The 13,549-nt window shown below is 42.3% G+C and overlaps 1 protein-coding gene across 2 annotated transcripts in view; it reads left to right on the top strand.

Moving 5' to 3' along the window:
* The window catches only part of LanB2 (laminin subunit gamma-1), a 529,033-nt gene that overhangs the window by 207,400 nt on the left and 308,084 nt on the right, over window positions 1-13,549 (top strand). For both annotated transcript variants that reach the window (XM_069305575.1, XM_069305583.1), the window contains exon 6: window positions 5,127-5,305. In XM_069305575.1, coding sequence (XP_069161676.1) covers window positions 5,127-5,305 — 179 coding nt within the window. The remainder of the gene's footprint in view (window positions 1-5,126; window positions 5,306-13,549) is intronic.

A 13,549-nucleotide genomic window follows, 5' to 3' on the forward strand; every position in this document is an offset into this window, starting at 1 on the left:
AGTGCCGGCCTTGGGGACATACATACGGTCTTTTTGAGGCCGTATGTATTTGAGGGTGTCCTCATTTTCCAAGACAGTTTGGTAGGGCTAGGCAACACCTCCTGTTGGTTGAGGTAAACCATCTTCAGGGCCAGTGGCTTGGCCTTCTGCATTTCCCTTGGGTGGTTCTTTGCCTGGGTAGTGCCATGTTCCCTCCATTCAATAGCCCAGTTCAAGAGATTTGAGCCAGCCTTTTTACAGTTTGCCCCTTGGTGGGGCAGTGGGGGTGGGGGGAGGTTGGTACAGTTTGCCAACACGCTACTGTTAGGGAGTAACAGTAACAGCACCAACAGTGTTACTATTAGGAAGATCTTTTACTTCCCAAACACCAAGATCCTTTAGATTCAGTGTTCCTTCCCCTGTGAAGCCCAGAAACTACTGCATCAAGACATTAAAGTCCTCAACACTAGTACTCCATCATGCTTCCTTACACAAGTAGAATACCTAAACTTAATTCAATGTTTTAGGTGCTACCATTATACTAGTACAATATATGTGCTATATATGTCACACATATAGAATATAATTCATTGTGTCGGAGACAGGACGCCAAGTTATAAATACAGTATATGTTAGGCTTATACTGAGGTCCCTCCCACCTGGGTCAAATTACTGACCCCACCCAGGATGTAACCCCACAACAAGGTGACTGACTCGTAGGTACCTATTTACTGCTAGGTAAACAGGTGCGTGAGGCAAAAAGAAAGACGCCCAACCATTTCTGTGCCACCTGGGATTTGAACCCGGAATTTTCAATTGTGAGTCGAGAACGAACCCAACTGTACTACCCAGACCACTACAAAAAGTGGTCAAGGACAACATCAAATCTGCTCTGCCTTGGGTCACTTTTGGACAAAATGTCCTCACAGGAGCTGGTCGGCTGAGCGGACAGCACGCTGGACTTGTGATCCTGTGGTCCCGGGTTTGATCCCGGGCGCCGGCGAGAAACAATCGGCAGAGTTTCTTTCACCCTATGCGCCTGTTACCTAGCAGTAAAATAGGTACCTGGGGTGTTAGTCAGCTGTCACGGGCTGCTTCCTAGGGGTGGAGGCCTGGTCGAGGACCGGGCCGCGGGGACACTAAAGCCCCAAAATCATCTCAAGATAACCTCTAGATAACCTAAACACACACACATACACACACGGACATGCAGACCTGGGAAACAGGGTTGGTTCAACAGAAATTGTGAGAGGGCCAGAGATCAAAAGACAAAAGTATGGAATCATTATAGAAAGAGGCCAAACCCCCAAACATCACCAGCGATACAAAGATGCAAGAAACAACTACACGTCAGTAAGGAGAGAGGCAGAGAGGGACTTTGAGAACGGTATAGCAGACAAATGTAAATCAGATCCAGGCCTTTTCTATAAATTCATTAAAAGTAAGCTGCAGGTAAAGGATAATATACAGAGGTTAAAAATGGGGGTCAGATACACTCAAAATGAAAAGGAAATGTGTGAAACATTAAACGAAAAGTTCCAAAGTGTGTTTGTACAAAATGAGATCTTCAGAGAGCAAAACACAATAAGAATTCCACAGAACAACATAGAGCATATAGAAGTGTCTAGAGATGAAGTGGAAAATATGCTAAAGGAGCTCAGTAAGAATAAAGCAGTTGGCCCAGATGGAGTTTCACCATGGGTTCTGAGAGAATGTGCATCTGAGCTCAGCATTCCACTTCACCTGATCTTTCAGGCATCCCTGTGTACAGGAGTCGTAGCAGACGTGTGGAAAAAGGCTAACATAGTTCCAATCTACAAAAGTGGCAGCAGGGAAGACCCCCTCAATTATAAACCTGTATCATTGACTAGTGTAATAGTGAAAGTATTGGAAAAACTAATCAAAACTAAATGGGTAGAACACCTGGAGAGAAATGATATTATATCAGACAGTATGGTTTTCGATCTGGAAGATCCTGTGTATCGAATTTACTCAGTTTCCATGATCGAGCCACAGAGATTTTACAAGAAAGAGATGGTTGGGTTGACTGCATCTATCTGGACCTAAAAAAGGCTTTCGACAGAGTTCCACATAAGAGGTTGTTCTGGAAACTGGAAAATATTGGAGGAGTGACAGGTAAGCTTCTAACATGGATGAAAAATTTCCTGACTGATAGAAAAATGAGGGCAGTAATCAGAGGCAATGAATCGGACTGGAGAAATGTCACAAGTGGGGTACCACATGGTTCAGTTCTTGCACCAGTGATGTTTATTGTCTACATAAATGATCTACCAGTTGGTATACAAAATTATATGAACATGTTTGCTGATGATGCTAAGATAATAGGAAGGATAAGAAACTTAGATGATTGTCATGCCCTTCAAGATGACCTGGACAAAATAAGTATATGGAGCACCACTTGGCAAATGGAATTTAATGTTAATAAATGCCATGTTATGGAATGTAGAATAGGAGACCATAGACCCCACGCAACCTATATATTATGTGAGAAATCTTTAAAGAATTCTGATAAAGAAAGAGATCTAGGGGTGGTTCTTGATAGAAAACTATCACCTGAGGACCACATAAAGAACGTTGTGCGAGGAGCCTATGCCATGCTTTCTAACTTCAAATTCAAAATTCAAATTCAAATTCAAATGTTTATTCAGGTAAAGTACATATATACAAGAGGTGATACAAAAATTGATAGATTTATAGATAGAGCTAGTACATACAATGCCTAAAGCCACTATTATGCAAAGCGTTTCAGGCAGGAAAAACATTAAAGACTAAAACTTAATACTAATTGAGAATAAAGTATAAAATGTGTTGAGAAAAATAAAAATAAAAATAAAAAAGGGGGGAACATGGCAGAAAAACAGCAAAAATACAATTATGTCGACAAACAGCATTGTTTAAAAATGACAGACATGGGTTGACAATAGAGGGGTAAGGTAAGTTACAGGGAATTTATTAGGTAGTGCTTCGTTTTTGTCTTAAACTGGTTGAGAGAGGTACAGTCTTTAACATGGTTGGGAAGGTCATTCCACATTCTGGGTCCCTTGATTTGTAGAGCATTTCTAGTTTGATTAAGTCGTACTCTTGGAATATCAAAACTGTATTTATTTCTGGTGTGGTGCTCATGGGTTCTGTTACAACCTTCAATGAAGCTTTTGAGGTCAGGATTGGCATTACAGTTCAGCATTTTATATATGTATAATACACATGAGAGAATGTGCAGTGACTGAATATCTAACATATTCAGAGATTTGAGTAGAGGTACCGAGTGATGTCTGGGGCCAGAGTTGGATATTGTCCTAATAGCAGCTTTGTGTTGAGTAATTAGAGGACGTAAATTATTTTGGGTAGTAGAACCCCAAGCACAAATACCATAGGTGAGATAGGGATAGATGAGGGAGTAATAGAGAGTCACCAGGGCAGGGCGGGGTACATAATATCTGATGTTAGAAAGAATGCCAACAATTTTTGAAACTTTTTTTTTTATATACAAAGGGGCCTCGACTTCCGATGCTAATCCATTCCCAGAGATGGATCGGAAGACGAAATATCGGAAGTCGAAGCGAATTTTCCCATAAGAAATAAAGGGATTTGAATTAATCCGTTCCTCACCCCCCAAAATATTAACATAAAAATACATTTTATACTGAATACAATGTTTTTTCTAACTACAATACAGTACCAAAGTTACTCTTATCTTTATGGAGGGCTCTTGATGGCATATGGAAGATGGTGATGGTGGAGGAGGAGAGTTGTTACTGTTTGGAAGGGGAGTCCCCTTCCATTATCACATCAGGCAGTGATGTTTTCTCTGGGTAATCTCTCTCTCCTACGTTTTGTCTGAATACCACTAGGACCTGGTTGTGGTTCAGTGCTTGTTTTTCTCACAACAAATTTGTCAAGAGACATTTGTTTTTCCATTCGTTTTAACATTTGTCTGTAATGATGCATCACTTTAGCACCCATAATGTCCTTTTTCTTATCCAGTATGGTGGATATTGTTGACTGAGATTTGTTGTACTGCCTAGCCAGTCCAACAACCCCCACACCATCTTCATGTTTACGAATGATATCTTGTTTCTGCTCTACGATCATCTTTACATGGGATCTCATATGTTGGGCCTTATCACTGACTTTCCTGGGACTCATGGGGTGATATATAATAATTACTTTAATGTTCAAAATGCAAAAAATCTCCACAATAGCGAAATTTCTTATAGGCGCGATCGTCACTAAACGGGCAGCTGTAGTAAACTGAGGCAGGTCGGCTGCGCGACCAGGAACCACGCGCTCAGTCGACCCGAACGTGTACCAAAAAATATCGCAAGTCGACGACACCATCGGATGTCGAGTCGCATTTTTCGATGAAATTTACATCGTAACTCGAAATTATCGTAAGTAGGGGCAATCGTAAGTCGAGGTGCCACTGTATATCAAAAAAAGTTTCAAAAACTGTTGGCATTCTTTCTAAACCATGAGAACAGAAGCCATGAGCACCACACCAGAAACAAATGCCTATTGATATTCTAAGAGTACGACTTAAACTAGAAATGCTCTACAAATCAAGGGACCCAGAATGTGGAATGACCTTCCCAATCATGTTAAAGACTGTACCTCTCTCAACCAGTTTAAGATAAAAACTAAGTACTACCTAATTAACTCCTTGTAACCTACCTCACCCCTAAATGTCTACCCATGTCTACTATTTTAAACAATGCTGTTTGTTGATCAAATTGTATATTTGCTATTTTCAGCCATATTCCCCCCCCCCTTTTTTTATTTTTTATTTTCTCAACACAGTTTATACTTTAATCTCAATTAGTATTAAGTTTTAGTTTTAATGTTTTTCCTGCCCGAAACACTTTGCGTAATAGTGGCTTTAGGCATTGTATGTACTAACTCTATCTATAAATCCATCAATGTTTGTATCTCACCTTGTATGTATTTACTTTATCTGAATAAACATTTGATTTGATTTGATTTGATTTGTTGTCTGCATGTGTGTGGTGTGTGCATGGAAATGAGTTATGAAACAAAATATTTATACATAATAAAAGTGGAGGGGAGGGTTGGGGACACGAACAGGTGCACTTGACAAGGCAGTATAAGTGTTGTGTATACACTTACAGATGCAAGTGTAATGGGCATGCATCAGAGTGTGTGACGTCGACGGGTGAGGATGGGGAGGCCCAGCTGGTGTGTCGCTGTGAGCACAACACTGCTGGCATAGACTGCAATGAGTGTCTGCCCTTCTACAACGACGTCCCCTGGCACCACGCCACCTCCCTCAACGCCCACGAGTGTAGACGTAAGTACCACATACAAATCTTCACTATTATTGTGGTATTTCAGGCATGGATTGGCAGGCTACCATCATTAGATCCTTCTCTTCATCAGCCAGTAGCATGGAATGTTATCAGTAGAACACCTGGGATGCTTATTGCTGTCTGCCACTAAGAAATGTTGTTTGACTTTGTTCACTATTGAATAGAATTTGCCAAACCTCCTAACTGTTTGGTAGTTCCTGTGGTAATTACCTAAGTGTAATTACCTAAGTGTAGTTACAGGATGAGAGCTACGCTCGTGGAGTCCCGTCTTCCCAGCACTCTTTGTCATATAACGCTTTGAAACTACTGACGGTCTTGGCCTCCACCACCTTCTCACTTAACTTGTTCCAACCGTCTACCACTCTATTTGCGAAGGTGAATTTTCTTATATTTCTTCGGCATCTGTGTTTAGCTAGTTTAAATCTATGGCCTCTTGTTCTTGAAGTTCCAGGTCTCAGGAAGTCTTCCCTGTCGATTTTATCAATTCCTGTTACTATTTTGTACGTAGTGATCATATCACCTCTTTTTCTTCTGTCTTCTAGTTTTGGCATATTTAATGCTTCTAACCTCTTCTCGTAGCTCTTGCCCTTCAGTTCTGGGAGCCACTTAGTAGCATGTCTTTGCACCTTTTCCAGTTTGTTGATGTGCTTCTTAAGATATGGGCACCACACAACAGCTGCATATTCTAGCTTTGGCCTAACAAAAGTCATGAACAACTTCTTTAGTATATCGCCATCCATGTCTTTAAATGCAATTCTGAAGTTAGAAAGCATTGCATAGGCTCCTTGCACAATATTCTTAATGTGGTCCTCAGGTGATAGTTTTCTATCTAGAACCACTCCTAGATCTCTTTCTTTATCAGAATTCTTTAAAGATTTCTCACATAATATATAGGTTGTGTGGGGTCTATGTTCTCCTATTCCACATTCCATAACATGACATTTATTAACATTAAATTCCATTTGCCAAGTGGTGCTCCATATACTTATTTTGTCCAGGTCTTCTTGAAGGGCATGACAATCATCTAAATTTCTTATCCTTCCTATTATCTTAGCATCATCAGCAAACATGTTCATATAATTCTGTATACCAACTGGTAGATCATTTATGTACACAATAAACATCACTGGTGCAAGAACTGAACCCTGTGGTACTCCACTTGTGACATTTCTCCATTCCGATACATTGCCTCTGATTACTGCCCTCATTTTTCTATCAGTCAGAAAATTTTTCATCCATGATAGAAGCTTACCTGTCACCCCTCCAATATTTTCCAGTTTCCAGAACAACCTCTTATGTGGAACTCTGTCGAAAGCCTTTTTTAGGTCCAGATAGATGCAGTCAACCCAGCCATCTCTTTCCTGTAATATCTCTGTGGCCCGATCATAGAAACTGAGTAAATTCGATACACAGGATCTTCCTGATCGAAAACCATACTGTCTGTCTGATATTATATCATTTCTCTCCAGGTGTTCTACCCATTTAGTTTTGATTAGCTTTTCCAATACTTTCACTATTACACTTGTCAATGATACAGGTCTATAATTGATGTAATGGTTAAGACGCATGCTGCGCTTTTCACGAGCTCTTTGTCCTGGGTTCGTTTCCTGGCCGGGGAGAATTTACTGGGCGCAAGACCTTAACTCTAGCCTCTGTTTAACACTTTCGCGCTCTCGGCGCTCAAAAAAAATCAATACCCCAGATGCTTTCGGCACTTCGCGCGCCTACGCGGTAAGACCGAAAAAGTGTACACTCTTTTGACTGTCCTGACAATAATTGAAGGCGCACGTATTTAAATTTGGTATCACTGTGTTCGCAATGAAATTGTCTATAAGAGCATACCTATAAAATGCCGCCCAAGCATAAGGAGTATCAACACCAAATAAAAAACTATGCAGATCACTCGCCGAGAGCGCCAAACAGCAACAAAATGTTTCCACTCTCTTAATGGTTGCGAAGCCTACAGTTGTCCTACATCGCTAATTTTGGTATCATTGGAATCGCAATAAAATTCTCTACACGGACATATGCATATGAATGTTTAATATAAGTAATTGCCCACCCGCAAGAGTGTGTGAAGTGGAGAGTAGTTAGCCGCGAGCGCACTGGCGAAAACACAGGGGGGAAATCATGCTTGAAAAGTTTATACATTTATACGTTTCCTGACCCTACTTTTCTATGTATGTATTTCTTTTTTATACCAATGTGTTCGCAATAAAATTTTCTATAAGATGAAATGTATAACATTTGTACAAAGCATGTGTAAGAGAAGCGCCAAATATAGAACCACGTCGCTCAGTATGCGTTCGCGGCAGAAACGAACGCATTGTTTTCGTTCGTTTGATGTTTGTCATGTTTATACTTGTTGAAACATATTATAATTTGTATGACAGTGATCGCAGTAAAATTCCCTACACAGACATATACATAACACATACAAATATTTCCCACGTGTTGGATATATCAACGGCTAAAGGAAACCCACTGCCACACGGCCGCCACACCCAGAGCCACACCCCCAAACATACTTTGTGTTTTTTTTTTTTTTACTCATAGAAGTTTATGTGATATAATATTCATTCTGGTATCAAAAAATTCGCAAATAAATTCTCTACAAAACGTATATAATATAACTTCTTATAGATGATAAAAAATTCCAAATAGGTGTACTTACCCTGTCTATGTTGATTGAAGATCAACAGTTGAGCATTTTTTCTTCACTCCACCATCTTCAGGCTTCTGATCCTGAACTTGCTCATCTGATGTTTCTTAGGTGGAGTGAAGCTGTTGCCAGTGGTTATTTTTTCTCCACCCAAAATATCTTTCTTCGGTGGTACCTTGTGTAGCAAGGCGCAGCGCACAGTGCCACATCACAAGTTTTACATCCATATATCACGTCCCTCCTTTTGCCAGACTTGAAACAAACACGGCAACTTCTTTTTTTAGCCAAGTGCACGAGTTCATGCGTCAACTTGTAGTTGAGACGTTGTTCTGAATCTATAATTCTTGTATTTCTTGGATGCACTGGAGGAATATTGTCTTCTACAGGAACCACCAAACTTGTAGTAGAATCTTCTATGAAATCAGAAACATCAAGTGGTTCTATGTCCTCAATGTTCATTTCAGAATTTGTGGTTGATGAGTGGGCTTGAGGTGTTGAGGTGAACAGAGGACACCTCGCACCAGATGGCCCGGGTGTTGAAACTGCCGCGTCAGCAGGAGGAGCTGCGCTGGCATCTATGTCGGGAACATGTGGTATGCTTGTTGTTGTTGGCCATTCCTCGCTGTTCCACGCCAATAAGGCCGAGTCATAAGGCTAAGGCCAATCTGAGAGTATCCCCATCCATTTCGGTTAAAAAATGGAATTTATAGAAATATTTTTTCGATGGACGAGAAAAGTAGGCTGTTATGCGGAATCGTAAGAAAAAACGGCGACGAGTTATCTCTAATCTAAAGCGCGAAAGTGTTAACTGAACAGTAAAATGGGTACTTGGTTGTTATATGATTTTTGCGGGGTCGTATTCCAGGGAGCATAGGATTAAGGACTTGCCCGAAACACTATGCATACTAGTGGCTGTACAAGAATGTAAGAACTCTTGTACAGGTATATATAAATAAAAAAATAAATGAAGGTCATGTGTTCCATTTTGTTAGCACACAATTGCATCTGTAACGTACGATTATGTTACGTTGTTGGGTAGATTAGATAGTGTTTGCTGGGTTTCATATTTATTTACTAGTCTTGATTACAGTAGTCAGTTGGTAGCATTGTTGTAGACATTCAGACGGAGCTTGAAACAGAGCAGAGAGCTGAGTCAGGCCGGAGTCGCGGAGCTATATGTGGGAGAGCATGGCGGCTCAATAAGGACTCGTGAGTGTCTAAACTCGATGGGGAGCGAGAGTGTCATAGCTCGATGCAGTCGTAGTCTGCTGTTTGCTCTGTGTCGAAGCTGTAGTGTCTTGGGGTCGATTAGAACTGTACACGCCGAGTGCTACATTCTTGAGGTTGAAGAGATGTGGTAAATCCAAAACGTCTGTACTGGAGTTATCTGAATCACTGTAGAAATTGTACTGTTGGCTATTCGATTGATTGATGAAGATTAAGCCACCCAAAAGGTGGCACGGGCATGAATAGCCCAATAAGTGGTGGCCCTTTTGAGCCATTACCAGTATCAATAGATGATACTGGAGATCTGTGGAGGTGCGACTGCTCCCTGTGTGATGGAAGATGTCTCCCGTGGACCAAATGGATTGAGTTGGCTATTAGCATAACGCTTGCTTATATTTGATGACTACAACTCAGCTTCCTCCAACAGGATGGAAAGAATGTTACCTGTAATTATGGAAAGGATTTGAGTAGTCCTAATTAGTTTGTCATTAATCCTTTAACTGCGCGGCCTATAAATATGACATCCCCCCAGTGCGCAGGAAATGAAACCTTGGGAAAAAATTATTTTTTCCTTGGAAAGTGTCAAAAACCCCTCCCTGTATATGGGTATAGCAACGCAAGTTCGAAATTGTACTTACTTTGGCTGCTATGGGGTCCGTAAGGTGGGCCGTGACGTCATAATTTCCCGTGCGCCAGAGCAGTATGCACCCGGGGCCGGTGCGGCGCCCGGGGCGGGGCGCGCGAGTTGCCGCGAATATATTTTTGCACATTTTTTGCGCACAGTTCCAAATACATTATATTTGTTTTTACATGCTAATCCTATGTATAATGAACACGTACACTATATTATGGCAGTAAAACATCCGTACTGTCCGAAGACACTGTGTTACGTGCATGACACTTGTGTACACATGTTGCACATATTTACCATGTATCATGCTAATTTATGTATATATACAATCTATTTACAGACTATACACTGTCACACACTATATACATTCACCATCAACACATTCAGAACACCGCAAGTGTGAGCAGCCACACCCAGCCAGCTCTCCCTCACTCCTCCAACATTGTATTCAACATTACTCCTCCAAATCATACAGTTATTCACACCAATGTTTCATGTTCATTTATGTATATTTACAACATATGTACACACGCTACACTGTCACACACTATATACATTCACCATCAACACACTCAGAACACCGCGAGTGTGAGCAGCCACACCCAGCCAGCCCTCCCTCACTCCAGCATCTTACTCGCCAACATTGCTCCTCCCACCATACTGTTATTGTATTTATTACACAATTTACACATGCTATATATACCTATCTACATGTTTTATTTACCAGAACTATGCAAGTAAGCCGGTATTGTGTCCAAACAGTATAGTGGCCACCATACACTGCATGACAAATCACACAGCAGACAGCAGCTGACGCCACGATTACGACGTCATCTCCCTCATCAAAATAGCTCCTCACAACATATTCCTGGTGCTGTTATTACACTATTCCACACACACTGTATATACCCATGTACATGTGTGTTCCCCATAGCAAACCACGAAGCTAGTATGGTGAGCAAAACAAGAGTTACTGCCACAGAGTGAGGCTACCTCAATTCTCTTCCTTCCTCCCTCCCTCACCAAAATTTCTCCTTCCTACGCACAACGCTCATTATAACCACAATCCTGGTCACTAATACCTGTAAATGGATAATTGACCACAAGTTTATTTTGAAAAGGAACCTAAAAAGTCGTTTGAAGATTCCTAGATGGACGAAATAATGCTGCGGTGCTGTGGCTAATGCTGTGAACATCGTGAACAGCATTGAATCACTGATATTTGAACATTGTACCCAGTCATTATCACACTCGGGCTCTTCTATAATACTATCATGGCTAAATAAAACAGATTATATATATATTTTGACAATATTAGGCAATGCTGTGGTCACGCTGAACAGCAGTGCTGTGCGCTCATGCTGCGAGCGCCAGCCTTGGTTGCTCACTCACTACTGAGGCTCTGACACCCGGCAATGTGGACCATGATTTTTTTTTAAGATGGCGTCTGTTTACAAGACCCCTGAGGAAGCTGATGTGAACCCCATGTAGCCGCGGGAGTTTTGAATGGAACGTGAAAAATAAAAACACCCGGGGGCGCGTTGCGCATCCTAAGCCTGGGCCTGCAGGCGCGTTGCGCAGTTAAAGGGTTAAGGTAATGAGAGATTGGAGCGAGTATAAGGTTTACTCGCTACACATCTTTACTTCTCACGTTTCAATATTTTTTAATATCATTGGCAAATCTGATGATTTGTTTTAAGATGCAATCTGTGATGTTGTTAATGTAGACTACAAAAAGAGTAGCCACAAAAAAATATCTTTGTGGCACCACCAACAACGTTCTTAAAGTTGGATTTTTCTACATTTAAGACAAGTCTCCTCTTCCTTTGTGTGTGTGTGTGTGTGTGTGTGTGTCAATAAACAATTCCAACATTTTGGCAGTAATTGACCCAAAATGGCCCCAAAGTAATTCTGGGCCATTCATACATGTGATACACTGTTAATCCCTCAAAAAGTTCATGTAGACCGTGTTGACTGAGCACCTATGGTCCCTGTAGTGGATTACTGCTTTCAGAAAAGTGAGTAAGTGTGTCAAGAAGTGCCATATGTTCCCGGGTGGTCTTGGCAGTTCAGGGTTAAACGGAAATCTTCTCGCAATGCACGTCGTCAGTCGGCGGGAAGCTGCTGTGCCTTGTGGCAGATAACAACACTGATCAGTAGAAGTATGGCGAGTCCCTTGAGACCTCAGGGAGGCGAGAGCTGGACTATACACTACAAAGAAAAACAGCAGGAAGACTATCAACCCCTGTGGACTTAGACGATAAAGTGTCAGACGTCCTGTGAACTCTGGGTAGTTGTAGAAAGTTGCACTAAACGGTGATGGCCCCTCCTAACCTCAAGCCAAACTGGGAAATAAATGTGTATCTGGATTGTGCCTGGATAGGGCTTATGGAGTTCTACTCCAGCAGAGCAGGCACTAGATGGCCACCACACCTCGAGAGCACACCAGGAGCCCACCACACCCTGAGAGCACTCCAGGAGCCAACCACACCCTAAGGTCACACCAGGAGCCCACTACACCCCGAAGGCACACCAGGAGCCCATCACATCAGGCCTGGTAGCCTGGTGGAAGGCGCGCAAGAGTCGTAATTCTGCGGTGCGGGTTCGATTCTCGCACCAGGCAGAAACAAATGAGTAAAGTTTCTTTCACCCTAAATGTCCCTGTTACCTAGCAGTAAATAGGTACCTGGGACACACAGCAATCACAAATGTGTGATGCATCAAATGAACAAATCCACATGGGCCGTGACGAGGATTTGAACCTGTGTCCGAGAGCATCCCAAACGCTGCCTTAATTGACTGAGCTACGACATGGTCAAAAGGAGTTGAAACCGAAGTTCTACTGAACTTACTGGATCCTGCAGCCTCTCCAAGGCACAAACCATGGTTTTACACAACTCCCCCCATGCACTCGAGCTATGTCAATAGGCCGTTCTCCCTCTTCGCCCTTACTTCATTACACGCAGAAATCACAATTGCGTGATGCATCAAATGAACAAATCCACAAGGGCTGTGATGAGGATTCGAACCTGCATCCGAGAGCATCCCAGACGCTGCCTTAATCGACTGAGCTATGACATGGTCAAAATGAGTTGAAACCAAAGTTCTATTGAACTTACTGGATCCTGCAGCCTCTCCGAGGCACAAACCAGGGTTTTACACAACTCCCCCCATGCACTCGAGCTATGTCAATAGGCCGTTCTCCCTCTACACCCTTCATTACACACAGAAATCACAATTGTGTGATGCATCAAATGAAGACATCCACAAGGGCCGTGAGTTGTGTAAAACCCTGGTTTGTGCCTCAGAGAGGCTGCAGGATCCAGTAATTTCAGTAGAACTTCGGTTTCAACTCCTTTTGACCATGTTGTAGCTTAGTCGATTAAGGCAGCGTCTGGGATGCTCTCAGACGTAGGTTCGAATCCTCGTTACGGCCTTTGTGGATTTGTTCTGGTACCTGGGAGTTAGTTAGCTGTCATGGGCTGCTTCCTGGAGTGTGTGGTGTGGGGGAAAAAAAAAGTAGTTAGTAAACAGTTGATTGACAGTTGAGAGGCGGGCCGAAAGACCAAGCTCAACCCCCGCAAACACAACTAGGTGAATACAACTACTGTAGGTGAATACATCCCAAAGGCACACCAGGAGCCCACTACACCCCGAGGGCACGCCAGGAGCCCACCACACCCCGAGGGCATGCCAGGAGCCCAC

The sequence above is a fragment of the Procambarus clarkii genome, chromosome 6 (assembly GCF_040958095.1).
Source record: "Procambarus clarkii isolate CNS0578487 chromosome 6, FALCON_Pclarkii_2.0, whole genome shotgun sequence".
In the NCBI taxonomy this organism is placed as follows: Eukaryota; Metazoa; Arthropoda; class Malacostraca; order Decapoda; family Cambaridae; genus Procambarus; species Procambarus clarkii.